At 32.0% G+C, this 20312-nt stretch overlaps 1 protein-coding gene and 1 long non-coding RNA gene across 3 annotated transcripts; both read left to right on the plus strand.

Moving 5' to 3' along the window:
• The first annotated feature begins 10736 nt into the window (after positions 1-10736).
• Positions 10737-12692, plus strand: LOC136062510 (disease resistance protein RPM1-like). Its single transcript, XM_065761608.1, has one exon. The coding sequence runs from the start codon at positions 10737-10739 to the stop codon at positions 12690-12692; it is 1956 nt and encodes a 651-aa protein (XP_065617680.1).
• A 2522-nt stretch (positions 12693-15214) lies between these two features.
• On the plus strand, positions 15215-17997 carry LOC136062515 (uncharacterized). Of its 2 annotated transcripts, XR_010624229.1 has the most exons (4): positions 15215-15523; positions 17101-17216; positions 17479-17524; positions 17631-17997. It is a non-coding gene; the product is annotated as an uncharacterized LOC136062515 (long non-coding RNA). The 2 variants fall into 2 exon arrangements; XR_010624228.1 differs by lacking the exons at positions 17479-17524; positions 17631-17997 and having other exon boundaries at positions 17101-17266.
• The last annotated feature ends 2315 nt before the right edge of the window (positions 17998-20312 follow it).

Raw genomic sequence — 20312 nt, forward strand, 5'->3', positions numbered from 1 at the left:
TTAACATGCATGCCAATTTGCATGCCAATTGGATGTAATTTACCATTTAAACTATGAACTTATCTTTTATGCATTATTCTAAATTACAAAAACTTGAATTTAAACAATTGATTGATGACATGACTATTAATCTTTGATCTCCTTAAAATTTTGTAATCATGAAAAATATATAAAGATAATGTAATCTAACGGTAGAATTGTCAAAATTCACATTGAATTAAGAAATATAGGGTTGGGTTCAAGTTACACTTGATGCAACTCTAAAAAATGTTACACCATCCAATAACTTATTATTGAATGCATATTTTGAAAATACAACCGTTGGATTACATGTTTTATATGTTCTTAACATGCACGCCAATCTTCATGCCTATCGGATGTAATTTACTATTTGATTTATAAACTCATCTTTTATGCATTATTTTAAACTACAAAAACTTGAATTTAAACAATTGATTGATGACACAACTATTAATCCTTGATCTCCTTGAAATTTTGTAATCATGAAAAATATATGAAAATAATGTAATCTAACGGTAGATTTGTCAAAATTTACATGGAATTAAGAAATATTGGGTTGGGTTCGAGTTACACCTGATGTAACTCTAATTACATCTAACCCATTTACCAATTATTACCAATTTAACTAATTACATCTAACCCAAACCTAACTCAACCAAATTATTATAGGTAAACCTCAACCCACTCAATTACCCAATAATGAAAATTACCAAATTTCCACTAAAACTTGCAAATAACCAAAGTACTCCTAAAATCCTCTAAAATTGTCGAAATGCACCCTAAACCTAAAAAATGACCAAAATACCTTTAAAATCATAAAATTACTAAAATACCCCTAAAACTTAAAACATTACCAAAATATCCCTAGAAAAAAAAAAACCCCTAAACCTAAAAAATAACCGAAATACCCCCGAAACCTTTAAAATGACCAAAATACCCCCCAAAACTTAAAAATGACAAAAATACGTCCTAAACCTAAGAAATGACCGAAATACTCCCCAAAACCTAAAAATTACCAAAATACCCATGAAACCTAAAAATGATCAAAATACCCTCGAAGTATAAAAATTACCAAAATACCCCCCCTAAACTTAAAAAAATAACTGAAAATACCCTCTAAACCTTAAAAATGACCAAAATACCCTTAAACCTAAAAATGACCAAAATAGCCATATTTTGGTCATTTAGGGGTATTTTGGTTATTTTTAGGTTTGAGGGTATTTCGATCATCTTTTAGGTTTATGGTGTATTTTTATCATCATATAGGTTTTATGGCCATTTTTGTCATTTTATAGGTTTTAGGGGTATTTTAGTTATTTTTAGGTTTTGGAGGGTATTTTGGTCATTTTCTTAGGATTAGGGGTATTTTGGTAATTTTCAAGCATTAAGGCTATTTCAGTCAGTTTTTAGGTTTCAGAGGTATTTTGATTATTTTTTAGGTTTAGGGGTTATTTTGGTAATTTTCTTGTTTCGGTGGTATTTTGGCCAAATTTTAGGTTTTGGGGATATTTTGGTCATTTTTTAGGTTTCGTGTGTACTTTGGTTATTTTTTAGGATTTGGGGGTTTCGGTCATTTATTAGGTTTAGGGGATATTATGGTCATTTTTTAGGTTATTTCATGAGTATTTTGCTCATTTAAGAGATTTTGGGATATTTTGGTCATTTTAGTGGTTTTTAGCATAATTTGTGATTTTAGAGATTGTAGGAGTATTTTGGTCAGTCTTTGGTTAAACAATAGGTGACGAAAATTTATTTCATCACCAAAAACACCTACATCCTAATATTGGGTGACGAATTTAGAATTTCGTCACCTTCGGTAAGTCTTTGGTGATGTGAATATTTCGTCACCCTAGGTTTGCCTTTTTTTCATGACCTATAGTGACGAAATGAATAGTTCGTCACCAATTTGTACATCTTTGGTGACGAAATATTGATTACATCACCAATTTTAAAATTTTTATAATATTTGGTGACGAATTCTTCTTTTCCTCACTAAATGTTATCATTTGGTGACGAAATTGTTTATCCTCACTAGATTTCGTCACCATAGCCCACTTTTGTTGTAGTGTTGGCACTCTCACCCGACTTGATACTGTTGCTCTCCAAGAAAACTTTCTCTCTGGACCAATCCCCTCCTTTGCCAACCACACTTCTCTTCGATTTCTCTACCTTGACAACAACAAGTTCTCCTCCATTCCTTCAGGTTTCTTCCAAGGACTCACAAACTTACAGGTCTTATCCTTGTGCGCAAACCTAAATATTCCACCTTGGACCATCCCTACCAAGTTGACTCAAGCCACTGGTTTACTCAGATTTTATGCTAGCGAAACAAATATTTTTGGGTCTTTAACAAATTTCTTTGGTTCCTTCCCGAATCTTACACATCTCTGACTTACTAATAGCAATCTCAGTGACACTTTACCTCAATCCTTCGGAGGATCCAGGATTCAAAACCTCAGGCTCAACAGCCAGAAAAATGAAGAACAATTATTTTTAACTAAAATTTGTAATATTTTTATTTTAAAATTATTGATAACTAAAATTTTATTTTATTTTCAAATAAAATAAAATATTTTAAATATTTTTTTTAATTTTGCCGTTTGACAAGTGTGCATTTTTCGTCTCTGATGTAACAGCAGGGGCCAAAACGAGAAGGGTTTTTTAGTATATGGACTAAAAGCGGTAAAAATAAAATCTGAGAACCAAAGTGGGAATCGCCTGAAAATATAGGGATGAAAATGTGATTTCCACCTAATAATAATAATAATAAAGAAAAGAGAGAGAACGAGAGACTATAAAAGAGAGACCTCATCCAAAAAAAGAAAAGAAAAAAGAAAAAGAAAAGAGAGTGACGGTGACAGTGATAGTGAGTGACTCACTCTGCTGCCGCCGCCGCCACAGCATTCATACACACCTCCAATTGCCCCCACCATCGTTAGCCGCTGCAACCTCCAGCCTCCATCCTGAATCCCGATCTGCTTTAAGTATGATTTTTTTGAGTACAATTATAATGTTTGTGAAATTGTCATCTGTGATAGTGTGTGTTAAGGAGTCTTTGTGTTATTTGTTTTTGCATCTGCTAAGTGTCTGAGATGGTGAGAACTGAGAAGTGAGTTGTGATTTGTGAATAAAGTTATAATACTGTTTGGTGTTTGAGAGAGAGAGAGAGAGAGAACATAATATAATAAACATGTTACACATTAAAAAATGGGGACTTGGCCACGTTACTGACTCATAATCTTATAATTAATATTTTTAAATTAGATAAGTTAGGGTGTTATAAAAATTAGTGTGAGGTGAAAAAAAGTTGTGAAAATAGGTGTTGTGACATTTAAACAACAAAAACTAATAGTACCAAATGACACTTAATTATTTTGTGTTAAAAAAAAAAATTATGGTGGTCATAAATTTTTTAAGAGTAAAAAAATCATAAATATTTTAAAATTTTATATATAATAATTATTTTTTTAATTTAATCTGACAGCATTATGTCCATAACATTTTCACAATAAACTTTAGAGTAAGTTTTTATTGATTTTAATTCAAACTTATTATTGGAATTACATTTTTTTCACCAATAGGAGAAAGTAACAATATACTAGCATTTAAGATTTATCCTATAGAGATAATGAGATAATGAAGTGGCTTTAATTATTTGTGTGGGAAAGTGACATGGCTGCAATTAAACCATGTGGCATTGCCACATAAGTGACATGTACCGTTGTGCGCAGTTTCTTGTACACAAAGTCACACTATGTGCGTTATATGTGCACTAACGTCTCTCTTTTAAAAAATGTATGTGTGTGTATATATATATATATAAACAGATCTGAAGAGTGAAGAAGATAGAAAAGAAAGAAAGAAATTGACGCAGAGGCAGGTGGGTTTGTGAAAGGCTGTTAGCAAGGCGTACACAATCGCATGTCTGATATTTGTCAAATACAAAAAACAAAATGGTAAAAATTTTCAATTCGCAAATGCGGAGTCACTATGACTGTTTGTGTTTGATGATTCTGAATTCTATGTTTGGAAAAAAACGCAACCTCACCTTTCGTTTCTATCATTCTCAGGTGCTTTCGGAGAAGAATAAAGGAAATTGAAGACGAGAAGAAGAATAAGAAAAAAATAGAGAAGGTTTTTATTTTTATTTAGTTGTGGTTTTTATTCGCAATATTACCATGCATTTATATATGTATAGTTTGCTGATAGTGATTGTATTGCGTTTGATAAACTGCTAATTTATATACGTGTAGTTTGTTTTCTCTGAGTGTGAGTTGCTGATTGTGATGTATTTGATTAATTGTTAATATATATATATATATATAGATATGGTTGAGTTCAAGTTATATCCACAACATTCAATGTTTTTTTATTAAATGCAAATTTTAAAAAATTCACACTTAGATAGATTTTTTTTTTTCCTCATATTCTAAATATTTGCAAAAAGGAAGATGTTTTTAATAGCAAGCCATTTAGCATTTACCATGAATTCTAGATAAGCGTTGTTTAAAACATATACCTTTCTAAATTAGAAATACCTAGAATTTATAGTCAACAAAAAAGAAACTGCAACACTTCTCTACTTTTATTTTCATTAGGGGTGAATGAGGTGAATTACATTTGGTCACATGTATCTAGAAGTACACTAATATTATTAAAATGTTATAAATTCTTATATCATTCATTTATTCTTGCATTACATTTGTTTTTTTTTTCCTTCTTTATTTATTGGTAAATTTAGGGTCCAAAATTGAGGTAGATTTCATGTATAGGTTTTTAGTTTTGATATAAGGCTCACTTTGTGGGTATGTTTACTACATGTGCATTTGGCAACACTTATTTTTGTCAACTTATTTTACTACTCAACTTATTTTTGTTACTATTCATGGTCCCATTGCACTTTTTGTATTATTTATGAGCCTTATTGTATCATTTCAGCCTTATTTTTAACTTTTAGCAAAAAATTTTCAGTTTTAGCAAAATAAGCAGGTCTCAAATAGACCCTACATACTAAGGTTTTTGAGTTTTCAATTAATTTCATGACTATAAATTCCATTAAGCAAAAACATATGAAGCAAAGAAACAAACACTATCATATAATTATGAGAAGATAAATTTAGTATTTGTGCACATAAACAAAAACATAATAGCTCTTAATAAATTAAGATGCAATCTTTGTAATATTAATATAATTATGAGAAGATAATTTATTATTTGCGCATATAAACAAAAACCTCATGGCTCTCAATAAATTAAGATGCAATCTTTGTAACATCAATTGCGGAAAGGGTCTTCACTGCCCAATTAAGATCTCAAAAGTGGGTTTGGATTTTGGGTTTTGGTAGTGTTAAGTTCTTTGCTTAATATGTTTTTGCTTAGTGGAATTCAATGGTTTGACAAGTGAAAGTTTCTTCATATGCCACATGTCCTAATTGTTCTAGTTCTTCAAAGAGTTGACTTCCTTAAAAGTGAGTTTGTATTTTTGGTTTTGGTTTTGTGGCTTTTGTCATTTTTTTTTTTAATTCAACATTTCTTATTTAGTGTTTTTATTATTGCATGGGTTTGAACATGAGAAATGAGATTATTGTAATTGCATATAATTTATATATATATATATATATTGCAAAACTTTCCCATGCATCGCACAAGTTATCGATTAGTATATATTAATAGGAAAAGCTTAGAAAAAATCCAATTACATTCTACAATTGAAGTCCAATTTTGTGTCATGTGTCATAAATTATTTATTTTTAGAGAGTTTTATTTCTTAATTTTGGAGTCAAATGTGGGACAATATTTAAATATCCATCCAAATGTGTTATTGCATACAAAAATCAAAGAGTCTAGAATTAATGAACATAACAAAATTTTAAAAAATATAAAATTTACATTTTCTACCTAATAATATTCTTACAAGACTTTTAAAAGAGTGTAAAAAAAGAAGAAGAAGAATAACTATCAATAATATTTATATTACATATGTATGAATTATACTATGCATCTTAATGTATATATTTTAAGTATATCCATGTATATGCATGAGAATTTATTTGAAAGTATGTTTCAATTTTTTTAGATATTTTTAGTTAATCTTGCTAATATTTACAAATTTAATACAATTATTTTTATTTTTATTAATCACTAAGTTAATTATAATATCATCATGGTTCGACTTCAATTGAACCTCAGTCCAATCTTAAAAAGCTTGAACCTCTCCCTTAACCGATTTTTTAAATAGTCTGGGTCTAAAAACCATAATTAAGAGTATTTACACAAGTGGATGAAAAATAGCATAAGCTCCAAATTTTTACAACAAATCCAAAAAATCACTACACCAGCTTATGCATCCATTGTGTAATATGCAATAGTTAGGCAAATATACACAAGCATTGTTGTGGTGCATTTCATTGTTTTTCACTACAACAAAAGTGGGCTATGGTGACGAAATTCTTTGCCTTAATCAAAACTGAAATTTTAATTTGAAACCAAAGCTTGTCAATAAAAGAACTACAACTACAAAGAATTAATGTTTTCAAGCAAATCCGTCAATCGCACTTTATATGATCTACCTTTTAAATTTAGATTCCCTTCTAATAATACCATGACCAAATCTCACATGTTGTAGAAAGCTAATCAATTAATTGTTAACATGCACCACCTATTAGAACAATTAGTCCAATCATAACACAACCAAATATCCAAAAATGGTATCAAAAGTTTATCGTAAAAACAATTAGAAAGACACAATCATTATCAATTAGTCAAGTTCCCCAGCCATGTATATGTGGTCATGTGTTGATAATGGATCATCAATATGAAGGAAACTGCATTTTAAATTATAATCAGCCATGTATGAGTGAGTTCTACGACAATGTTAAAAATATATTTTGTTTTTTGTGATTTATGAAGTGCAATTCATGAACTTAAGGTTTTGACCTTTACAATGAGTTAGATCAAGACAACCCCATGCAGTGTCTTCAAGAAATGGACCAACACCCAAAATCGCATTCTGCAACAAATACAGTAGGGTAGACGTGTAGTTTACATCCAGTAACCCAATATCCACCATTTCCTTATGTTCTCTGTGGGAGGACACAATCAAATAAGAAGTAATAGAAAAGATTTTTCCCAATTATAAAAGAAAAGCCGCTTATTAAATTATAACTCTTAACAGGACAAAGCCACCCAAAGCAAACAGCATGACCAGTGCAAATGATCCAAATGTGTTGGCAAGAATCAGGTCCCCCCTACCAATTGCCGCAATAAAGCGAAATAATGCAGAAGCCATCTGGTTAAGAAGTAAAAGCAGAAGATACTGCCTAAAAAACCTGCAATATGAACATAAGAAAATATATAATTTGAAATAGAAAGAGAAAAAAAGAAAAAAGAAAAAGCGAAACATATCTTCGTATGTTGACAAAAAGTAGCATGATTTTATTTATTTATTCTATCTTTTACCTTCCAGCACTTGGATCAAAGCCAATGACATAGCGTGTGTTTGGACTTTGGATATCGCTTATTTTGCTGAAAACTGAAAACTTATTACTACAAACAATTAAAAAATAATTTCTAAGTTACTGTTCACTGTTGAAAACACTGTTCAGCACTGTAGAACCAAATACAATCCTAAACAATAAAAAAAATAATATAAGAGACAAATATTATCTGAAAATAAAACTGAGTTAAAACACAGTAAAAACAAATTGTTCAATCTCAAAACTAATGATCATAACTTTACAATGCAACATAAAAGTAGCTATGGCACTTATGAATGTCATATTTCACAAACGATATGCCACGATCTCACACAGGATTAATCTGTGTCTTCTAATATTCCTAATTCTTATGAGTAGTTTGTCTCCATTTGATATTATTTTATTTCATAATGCTGTAGTTTTCTTCCACTTATAGTTCTCACTGTTTTAAATATCGTAAATTATTCCATGTTTTCACTTTTCAGATTATACCTGTTACATTAGCCACTCCATGAGTCCATGATCCACAAACTGACTTTGCAAGTTACAATGCCTCAACTCTTACTACGTCACCTTTGCCTTGCTCTCCCTTATTCATTGTCAAAAAAAATTTCCCCTATATCAATATTCATAAACCAAAAAAAAAAAATCAGTTCGAAGTTTAAATGACATCCCAAAGCATTAATTGTTAACACATGAAACAAATCAAACAAAACACACCAAACAAATCAAAGAAGAAATACATACCCACTTAAACAGCCATTGGTTTCTGCTTAGAGAATTTTGTACGGGGATTTTTGGAACTATGACAAATCAATCAGAAGGGCAAAAACTTAGTACCTGATCCTGAAATCAATTGGCCAAAAAAAAAAAACAAAAGGAAAAAAAATTCAGTGAAAAAGGAAAGACGAAAAGAAGACTGCTCAACATGTTTTTTGAATCGCAAGGTAACAGGGTGTGTGAGACCATTCTCGCAGCCTACTCCTACTCTTCCGCCTCAGCCTTCTTATTATACACCCTCTCAAGTAGGATGATAAAAACAGCTTTTATGAATTAGCTGGGGCGTAGCCTTCGTCTATTTAGGTTTTTTATCAAATCTTAACAGTAGTGCCCTCAGATTTCTCATTCTTTCCCAGGATCCAAAACCCTTTTTTGCCTTCTCTTTTCCCTCAATTTCTCACCAAACAAATACAATCATAAGAAAATTGCAAAATAAAAATAAAAAGTTTTGGACTTACAGTGAACCTTTGGACTTGGTTTGGAACTTTGCTGGTCAAAAATTGTGAAGTCTTGCTTTGAGTGCTTTTGCAGATGGGACAAAATTTACATGGAGGGAAGTACAGAGAAAGGGTGAGAGCGAGAGGAAGAAGAGCGTATAGAGAGATAGAAAAAGTGTTTTTTTTTTTTTTTTTTTTTTTTTTTTCTTTTGGGAAGGAATTTGATACTTGCAAAATTTATAACTAGCCATGTAAGACTCTTTTATATATACGACGGTTTGATTTTTTAAATAAACCGAATCGAGCCACCAACTGAAGCAAAAATTGTAGTGAAACGGTTCGGTTAATTCAATAAGTGCGTACTTAGAGGCTTTTTTTTTTTTATTAAAGATTAATAGTAATTTGTATTTTTCTAAAAAAAAAAATAGTAATTTGTATTTATTATAATTTGTAATATTTACTTTTTACTTTTTTTCAATCAAAAAAAAAAAAACCTAAAGGTGTGGTAAAGAAATTATTTTCCCCATAAATACATAAATCAATACTACCAAAAATTTTGGAAGACACCCATTTGCTCAACAAATGGTTTGAGTCTTGATTGCATTTGCCAATCTCAATTTCAGATCTCGTAAAATGTGTCCCTAACATTAAATCCATTGAAGTCATCAATTAGTTGCTAAACTTTGGATAAATTTTAAAAATAACCATTGAAAAGCACAAATTGAACAAATTGTCTAAAAACCTTTACAGAAAAAAAGAAACATGAGATTGATGAGAATGAAACTTGGCCTTCACAAATATAAGATAAATATAAAATTGACTAACAAACGTGGAGGTTAGTGATAATAAGGAGATCATGAGTGAGAAGGTGAAAAAAAAAATAAAAGTGTGAGAAATTACATAATAGTAAGTAGTAACTGCTTTTTAGTAGTGATGGGACGGACGAAATAGATCCTGCAAGAGGTAAGTTGTACTGACGAGGAAAGGCTTTATTGACGAGAATACACGTTACTGACGGGGACAACATTTCATTCAATACCATCAGTAAATGACAGGGACGGTTACATATCCAGATGAACAGACTGTTGGGACCAAATTTAAGCCACATGATGATGCCAGAAAGCGTTACCCAGAGGGAAGTTAAACCACCATAAATTACCCAACGGCTAGAACCTACAACAACATATATAAATCCCTCACACTCTCCCACAGAAGAGGTATGAACATATTGATATTGTTGATATTTGATTGCTTATTCTTGTGTAATTCTTGATGCTAACTTTAGCATCGGAGGCGTTGTGGCAGGCACCACACCGGTGACCGTCGTTGAGAAACACCCTTGCAGGAGATCTAAGATCGTCCCTGTCCGCATTTATTGACTGACGAATCCACACTTCATCAAGTAGAGATGTTGAGATGATAAGGATGGATAGAAGTTATACGACTGGTTTTATAGTAGGAGTCTTTTCTTTTTTTTAATAAAAAAGAAGAGATTTGGGATAATAAAAACGTGAGATTAGAGTAATGAAATTTTTTTAAAAAATTGAAAAAAGGGGGGACAAAAGAAACAAATACATCGTGATGAAGTAAAAAAAAAACGAATACATGGGGTAAGTTTTGTATATTAGAGGAGTTTTAAAACTAACAAAAGAGTGATCCTATTTTGTAGGGACTTAATGAGTAGAAGTAAGAATTTAAATCAACGTAAAAATAATAATTTATTAGAAGTAGGAAGACATTTCAACGTAGAAGTAGGAATTTATTATTTTTGTCAATTTACTATTTTAACTCCATTTTTAAGTTTTAGGTAGGGGTATTTTTTATAGTAAAAAGTAATAACTAACTTTCTTTGCCAGTTTACTATTTTAACCCCATTTTTAAGTTTTAGGTAGGAGTATTTTTTATAGTAAAAAAAGTAATAACTAACTTTCTTTGCTAGTTTACTATTTTAACTCTATTTTTAAGTTGTTGGTTAATTAAATTAGGGGTATTTTTGACAGAAAAAAGCAAGAAGAGAAGCGTCATGGCGGAGATGGTACTATTTCCTCTTATCAATAGGCTGATTTTCTTATTGATCCTAGGAGGCATCCATGAAGAAGTAGCTGACATCAAAGATGAACTGATTTTCTTAATCAACATGTCTCACAGCCATGGTAGTCCAGTTCGTGAAGAATCTAGTCCATATTTTAGTCCGTCGCTGGTAGAGTCAATTTTCCCATCACCTATGTTGTCACACTCGGACTCAGAGTCTTCGTTATTCTTCCCTGACAACAAGTCTCCAAAATTCTCTCATTCCAATTCCATAGGGTTACTCTTCCCATCAGCCAGGTCTGAAACAATAGACAGTTCCCAAAATGATGAAGAAATAATTCAAAATCCCTCGGTATCCTCATTTTCGCATTTATTTCCACCATCCGGTACCACATCGGACTCGGAAACTGCCAGTTCAATATGTGATTATGGACCAACAACTCTTTCCATTTCATTACTCTTTCCTGCCAACAAGTCTGAGACTGAGAATGAGAATGAGACTGAGGCCGAGCCTGAGACAAGTAGTTTATCATTCATTGGAAGCACTCCAAATTTGTCTCATTACATGATGCAATTCTATCTGTCTCATTCCATAATGCAATTCTTCCCACCAGCCAGGTCTCCAAGTCAAGCAAATAGTTTCGAAAATTATGAAATAATTCCAACCGATTCCCATGGTTACGTATGTAACGGAACACCTCCAGCTTCAGCTTTAATTCCAAAATTCTCTCATTCCAATTCCATAGAGTTATTCTTCCCACCAGCCAAAACATGGATGAAACAAGTAAGAGAAGTAGCTTTCCGAATAGATGTTGCCATTGAACAATACTTGCTTCACATGGCACAACACAATCCTCACCGACGTAGCTTCATTGGTTTTGTCCATAAAACTACTCACTATCTCAAAACATTGAAACCTCGCCATAAGATAGCATATGAGATTCAAAAGATCAAAGCATCAATTCTAAAAATCAAGGAAAGGACTGAAAGATATCACTTCAAATCCATTGTTCATGGATTGAGTAGCCGTGCTCCAAATGTTAGGTGGCATGATCCTCGAAACGCTTCCCTTTATCTTGATGATACTGACATTGTGGGAATTGAATTTCATAGAGATAAATTGATTAGCTGGTTGGTAAAAGGACTGCCGCATCAAATAATTATGCTTTCGATATTGGGAATGGGGGGACTGGGCAAGACCACTCTTGCCAAGAAAGTCTACGACCACCAAACTGTGAGAGGACACTTTGACTGCCAGGCTTGGATCTCAGTTTCTCAATCATACAGCATTGAAGATCTACTAAGGAGCATGATAAAGCAATTTTGTGAGGTCAAAATGAAGAGTCCTCTTCCGGGAATGGACTCAATGGATGAGGAGTCCTTGATATTAAGCTTAAGGAATTACTTGCAGCAAAAGAGGTATGTGGTTGTATTTGATGACATACGAAAAATAGATTTTTGGGAGGATATAAAACATGTTTTACCCGATAATAACAAAGCTTCTAGAATAATTATCACAACACGTAAGTGTGAAGTTGTTAATTTTTTCAAAAAATCTTGTCCTGTCTATGCTCATCAGTTACAACCATTGCCTCCTAAGAAGGCATGGGAGCTCTTTTGCAAAAGAGCATTCCGAAATGACTTTGGAGGACATTGCCCCTTAGAGTTAGAGGAATTGTCTCAAGAAATTGTTGAGAAATGCCAAGGATTACAGCTAGCAATTACTTCTATAGGTGGTCTATTATCAACCAAACACAAAACCTTGTCTGAAAGGAGAAACTTGCATGACAACCTTGCCTATGAGTCAGGAATAAATCCCCATCTTGCTGGTGTCCACAAAGTTCTATCCTTAAGTTATGAAGACTTACCATACCATCTTAAATCTTGTCTCTTATACTTTGGCATGTATCCAGAGAATTTTCATATTTCATGTAGAACATTGATTTGACAATGGATAGCTGAAGGCTTTGTCAATGAAATAAAGGATAAAAGCTTGGCTGAGCTTATTGACAAAAGCTTGGTTCAAGTATTAGAGGTTGATGTTGGTGGAGAAGTTATAGTGTGTGGAATCCATGACCTATTGCATGAGATCATCTTACAAAAGATGGAAGATTTAGGTTTTTGTCATGTTTTGTCAAAAGGGGAGTCAAGTTATGAAGAACCAACTCGACGTATGTCAGTCCATAGAGTTTCATATGGCGTATTGCAGAGCTTTAAGAAATCTCCCATCCATTCTCTTTTATTCTTCAATATTGATGAATTGCCCAAATCCTTTATGAGTTCATTTTTTAAAAATTTCAAACTTATGAAAGTATTGGAGTTTAAGAGTACTCCATTGGATCATCTTCCTGAAGATGTGGGGAATTTATTTCATTTAAAGTATTTAAACTTGAATGGTACAAAAGTAAAGACTCTTCCAAAATCCATTGTAAAGCTGTAGAATCTGGAGACTTTGTCTCTGGAACAAACCCTAATACAAGAGGTACCTTTTGCAATCAACAAGCTTCATAAGCTACATTGTCTTTTAGCCTACTATTTTGATGACAACATGGATATCAGTCTTAATATTTTAAGAGGAGTTAAAATACATGGGAGCATTGGATGCTTAAAGGCACTGGGAAACCTACGGTACGTGGACGCAAATCTTGGAGGGGTCAAATTGGTTGAAGATTTGAGAAAGTTGAGCCAATTGAAGGATCTAGGCTTGGTAAACCTGACTAAGGAGACTGGAAGGGCCTTATGTACCTCTATTGAGAACATGCACAGCTTAACAGATCTATATGTAAGCTTGATCAACGAAGGTGAGGTTGTTGATTTACAGCCGATTTCATCTCCACCTAAATGTCTTCGAAAGCTCTCCATGAAGGGGCGTTTAGCCAAGTTGCCGGACTGGATTTCAGAACTTCAACACCTAGTCTCAATAAACTTTTATTGGACAAGGTTAAGTGACGATCCACTCAAAGCCTTTCAAAATCTTCCTAATCTTGCGGAGCTCATATTGGAAATGGAAGCATACAATAGAGAGCAATTGCAAATTAGGAAAGGAGGATTTCCAAAACTCAAAGTGCTAGGGCTCGCAGATTTGACTGAATTGATTTCATTGAATATATACAAAGAAGCATTACCCCTTCTTGAAAAATTGAGCATTGAACGTTGTCCACAACTAATGGAGGTACCCTCTGGTGTCCAACACCTGAGAAACCTTAGCGAACTGATATTTACAGATATGCCCAGTGAATTCGAACAAAGTTTGGATACAAAGTAAGGGTCACATTATTGGATCATTGAGCATGTACCATTCATCTTCCTCCGTCAGAAGGTTCGCAAAGGTATTTTTGGCTATGAGACCCACAATCTCAATTCTAAGTATTTGGAGAGATCAAAAGGGACAACAATCAACCAAGCTAATGATACCAACAACAACAATAGGGATGATATCAATGCTTGAGATGAAAAAGGTTAGTGAAATGTAGCTAAAATCAGTTTTTGAATTTTAGTGAGATTTATGCTTTCTTTGTTTTTTGAAGGAAAAAAAATATTGGGAACAATGCTTTAAGGATACTTCCTTTTTTGTTGCACTAACTTATTCCAATACTAATTAAACTTTTTCATTTGTGTAGGTAAACAAATAATTTCTACATAGTGATGCCAATTGGTAAATCTATTGGTAGCACCATTTTTTCTTGTGATCCTCTTTAATTTGTTTGAATCTTTCTATATCAATTCCTAGCGACTGAAGTGAACGAAGAGTGGAAACATAAAGCTGCTGTTGGATGGATTTGAGGCTTTTCTTCTCAAATGCTGGTATTTGTATGTTTTGTTCTGCCACAATTAAGGACTTCCTTTTTACCCTCCCCCCTTCCCTACTGTTGTAGTAGCTTGTAACTGTTTGTTTATCCTGTGAAAGGATATGAACATCTTTGAATTATGCCTTTCTGGTTTTGCTATCTCTTATTTATTAGTTATTACTGAGCCAACAAAGTAATCTATATCTATATATTACTAAAAGCTGAAGCGTAGCATTTAATGTTGCTACGCTTACGTTGAGCCACGTCAACAGCCATGTCATTTCCACCATATTTTTTGTAATTGTTCAACAATTTAAAATTAGTTTTTTTCAATTTTAAAATGCTAACAAATATAAAATAAATCTCATCCTTATCTCTACCATAAAGCCCACTTCTTATTAATTTAATTCCCACCACTATCTCCACCATAAATCCCACTTCTTATTAATTTAATTCCACCATCATGTGGCTGCATAAATTACTGCCACATTTACATTTTAAAAACATGAAAAAAAGTGACTTTTTGTATGGTGGTTTCTACAAAACGTTTTGATATTCTTAGTAACTTTGTTGTTTAGTAGCCTATATTAATTTAAAGACACAATGTTCTGATTCATTAGATACTGTTTTACTTCTCAAAAGTTTCTCAAAAAAAAAAAAAAAACCATTCTTCTTCTAAAAAAGAATACAATGTTCTAACTTTTGGGTAGGAGTTACAAACCTGTTTCATGTTCCTACCCATAAAAAACTATATATATAAAAAAAAATCTAAGACATTACTCTCTTTGTTTCTGTACGCTACTCTTCTCTCCCTTTTTCTCTCTCTCTCTCTTCTGAAATTTATTTTTCTGTGCACAACTTTGAAATAATTTCTCTCTATTCGGCCGAAAATCTCAGAAAAATGGCCTCTCTTTTCAATTCCGCTCTTTGTACTTTATTTCTTGCAAGAACTCCCACCACCGTAATACCGTCGACTGCACATTAGTTAAAGGTACTTTCTTATGTTCAAAAAATTTGATATGAATTGTTTAGTTTTGATTTACGTATGTAGCCTAGAATTGGTTTTGATTAAGGTTTAAAATTTAGAATTGGTTTGAGAAACTTAGAAAGATGAGAAAAAGAAGGGCACGATTGGAGGATTTTGAAAAGGGCTGCCTGCCATGTGTTTGATGAAATTTCTCTTTAGACAGGTGGTACATAATTTTTGGATTCAATTTTTTCTTTTTCCCATATTAATATATATTTTGGCCTTCTGTTGTATTCACAAAATCCTTTTGAGTTGTCATTGATTTCTTGGCTTGGTTTGTTTGCAGCACTTTTGCTGCTTTTGGGATTTTGTATATATATGTTGATTTTATTGGTTTATTTGTTGTTCAATTCTAAGATTCCAACATAATCAAACAAAGAAATATGTGGCACTGGTATCAAACTATGAAATATTGGCACACCTTTGAGGTTTGTAAGTTGGAATATTTGTAGTTGTAGTTTTTTTATTGACAAGATTTGATTCAAAAAGATTTGGCAAGTTTTAATCACCTTGATTTAAAAAAAAAAAAAAAGAAAATCCCTCTTTTTTTGTCGTCTCATAGTGGAATTGATAACTATTAATGCCTATTTCTTAATTTTTTAATTGTTGAAATTGTTTTAGTTATTGGATTAAAAAAAAAAAATTGTTTTAGTTATATTTATATGGAGATTTTGTAGTTCTATACCTTCGAATTAAATCAGTTTTAACCTCTATCATATTGCACTCAACATAACTCGCACACTTAAGTATTGTGTATCTAGGGATCTTTTTGACACCTACACTTCGATATATGGATTTCATAGAGAGTTTGTAATGGTTAAATTATTAAGGAGATGTTACATTTACTATGCTTTTGATCTTTTATTTAATTTGATTAGTACTTAATGCATTTAATCATTTGTTTAAATATGTTTGGAAGTAGATTAGAACTTGATTTTAAAGTATGATTTTTGTGGAGTTGAGGTTTGCTTAGGTTTCCAATTGGTCATGAATGCACTTTTCTACTTTATTTCACTAAAAATTTGGTCATCTCGGTTGCTTGATATTTATATCCTAACATGTGCTATAATTTGGTTGATAGTTTTGGTATGAGGCCATATTTATAGGCTCTAGAAGTTATTTTTTGCTATGTGGATAAAACAAAATTATGAAATTTAGTAATTTTGTTGTTAATTGCTTGTGTTGAGATTTAATTTTTCTTAACTCTCTAGGATCTTTTGTTTCTTATGTTTTTCTTTTGAGTTGTAATTTTGTTGTTGTTTGCTTTTGTGATGTGTCTTTAGATGTCATTGTGACTTCCTCCACCGACAATAATGTGAGTTAAATATAAATAAGTAGAATCTCACCAAGGGGAAATAGTGTTTATCATCATCCCAAATTATTGTCTACAATAGCTAGAACTTTAGTGCATAGCATATGAAAAGAGTCCAAACTCATCACCCCTAAGTGTTTGTGATGATACCTAAGCCAAATTGAAGTGTTTCAATTATAGGAGAGAGTCCCTTTTTCTTTGACTCTTATTTTTTGAGTTTGGGTTGCAGAGAATGATGATAATGCCAATTATTCACTCCCACCGCCAACTGAAACCTAGCAGAGGGTGTGGTTGTCTTCAAAGAGAAGTGCTCCTTTGTCGTCTGTTGGACAAGTTACGCATTATGTAATTATGTTTATATTTTAATCTAAAGTCAGAAGTTGCCTATTATTTCATAGACATGTTTCCTTACCTTCAACTTAGATCTCACTATAATGCTATTAATTAGCTATCAAAATATGCTTTGCCATCACACAAAGAAAAGTAAATGAATATGTCATCTAATAGTTCCAATGTTACACTTGACAAATATGGGTTAATACTAGACCTGACCTGACTACCTTATATAATCAAGGTTTCATTTAATTTTGTTGTTTTTAATTTAAAGGTGAAAATATGTTGAAGAAGTTATTGGTGTTCATTGCAATGGAATGGTACGTTGCTTTTTCTCTCTAAACTAATAAACATGTTTGTTACGTTGTTTCTATATTATTCTATTCTTAGTTGGTTATCTTTTTGGCATGTTATACAATCTGTTAGATTTGGGAGAGTTGCAGACTATGGCCTGGACTTTAGAAGGTTCACTCTTGATTTCTCAAGGGAGTAATTGAATTCATGTTTGAGTAAAGCAAACGACATAAAAATTTTTACTGCAATGCATGGAGAATTTGGCAACCAAAAATCAACAATGGACTGAATTTATAGAGCATCCATTATGGTCCAAGGAGCATCTCACTGTGGGCACAAGAATACTTGATTGAGTACACTGGATTAAGAAACATAGTAAATTGATTTATGCCTTTTTTTTTTGGTTTAGTTTCCATGAAAGCCAATAAAATATAGAGTAATTGGGTGTGATGTAGATGTAGGGAAATCATATTGATGGTAAAGTTGTGTTATTTTATATTTATTATGTTACAATTTTATATTTATTATTTTATATTTATTATTTATTGATGTAGTTCCAATTTTATGTGATACACTACAATTGTGGGGCTAAATTTTACTCAAGATAATATAAAATAGTTGTCATCTATCTTAACATTTACCAAGCAATTGTATTTGTGTAATATCACGTTATGATTATGTAATATATTATTATATAAAATTTGAATGTTTCTCATTTTTAACGATGTTTAAAATTATGACAATTTGTCATATGAGATGTTTAATTACTTTCTCTCCATTTCATATTGGAGATGAATTAAAATAATCAAAATTAGATAAATATATAAACTTGGATATTTTAACATTTTGAGCTAAAAGTTACCCGTGCATCGCATGGGTTAGCGACTAGTAATAATAATAATCAATAATTGGTTTGTTGTCAAAAAAGAAAATAATATCATCAATTCGTTTGGATTTCGATACTATGATTTAATTTCTTCTATGATATTTGTAATATGTTTGGATTTTGATACCCACCATTAATTATTGCTTTGTTATTATTCTTTTTTTCTTTTTTTGATGAGTTATTACTTGGTAATTTTTTTTTTCATTTTTTTGGCTTGTGTTTTCTACATTTCTTGACGAATAATGTCATGGGAGTTGAGTCGTAGATTTGTATCGTAAAAAGCATGTTGTCCTTTTTATTTTGCATTTGTTGAAATATGTAATTCACCACCAACCGCTATATGGTATGTTAATTTGGATTTTGATGGTTCTTCATATTATGCTTGTATTGCACTATGTGAAAATTTGAAGAATCCACTTTGAGATTCACTTTTGAGATTTTTAGTGATATATATATATATATTATTATTATTATTATTATTATTTTGGGGGGTGTAAACTTCTTCATTACTAACCAAAGTTTGACAAAGTTGTGGTAGGTAAACAATCAATTGTTATTGTTTGGACAGGTTGGGCTAAATTTTTTATTTTTTATTCCATGGGTTTACTTATATATGTTTGCAGTTGTCTCTTCTAGAGTGATGCTCATTGTTGCAGCCCAAATATGTGGTTGTTTTGCCACAATCGTGGGTTCATTGGTGTTACTATTTTCCTAAGTACGATTGCAGTTACAGTCACCTGTAATTGTTTTGTTTATTTTGTACAACGATTTGAAAATCTTTGAATTGTTGTCTATGTGGTTTTGATCTCTTTCTTCAATCAACTATTGCTCTTTAAATTCCTACATGTTGGGCCTCACCTATTAAAAGGTAATTTCGGCCTACACGTGAGAGGGGAGTGTTAGAAATATGTGTTTAGTGATTAAATTTAGCATATCCCAATAGTTTAAGTTTTTGGGACAATCGGTAATTTAACATAGTATTATTTAGAAGTATTAGTTATGATTAAATTTACCATATTCCAATAACTTAAACTTTTGAGACAATCGGTAATTTAACATGACATTAAAACATGAGATCCTGAGTTTGATTCTTATCTCCTTCACTCTACCTCCCATTTAAATTCACAAAACTAGAGAAATCAAGGGTTGGTTGGTGTTACTATTTTCCTAATTACGAATGGAATCACCTCGTAAATTTATTTTGTTTTGTGAAAGGATTTGAACTTCTATGAATTGTTCTCTTTGTGGTTTTGATCTTTCTTGCAAACCTATGCGATGCTTGGGAAAGTATAATATAATTATTTTATAAGAATATAATGTAAGCATACCTTAAGAGAGGAGGGGTCGAACCCTAGAGTACATGTTAGGAACAGAAAAAAGTATTAGCTGATCGAAGGGTAATCAATTATGGTTTAAACTAATCTTATAGTGTATATTAGTATCAATTATATTCACTTCCCCCTTTTTGCAACTTGCAAGAAGGTATTATATGTTCTAAGTAATGCCCGAAGACAAAGTCCAAGACCAATTGTTACCTCTTTGATTTAAAATTTTAAAAGACAACTCCCACCGGGTATCAGAAGGGCAAGTCTAATGTTGCAAGCTAAGATGAACAAGCACTGAGATATAGAGAGACAAACTTTCAGGCAGAGAGGCAGGGGTCCAAAACAAAGGAGTGGAAGATTGCATCAGTTATAGCAATACGATAGTCCTTTAGTCCAGAACAACAGCTTGTGCAACTTGTAGTTTAGGATTAGTTCATTTCTGTAGTTTAGAAGTTATTTATACATGTACACGTGTAATGATTTGGTTGGTTATACAGCTTAGATCCGTATAATGTGGAGTTTGTTAGGAGTTTGTTTTTGCTTCAGCTCTTGTATAAAATAACTCTTGTACAATCATTTTCTAATTAATGCAATCAGAGTTTT

Source organism: Quercus suber, unplaced genomic scaffold (genome assembly GCF_002906115.3).
Source record: "Quercus suber isolate HL8 unplaced genomic scaffold, Cork oak 2.0 scaffold_422, whole genome shotgun sequence".
Lineage (NCBI taxonomy): Eukaryota > Viridiplantae > Streptophyta > Magnoliopsida > Fagales > Fagaceae > Quercus > Quercus suber.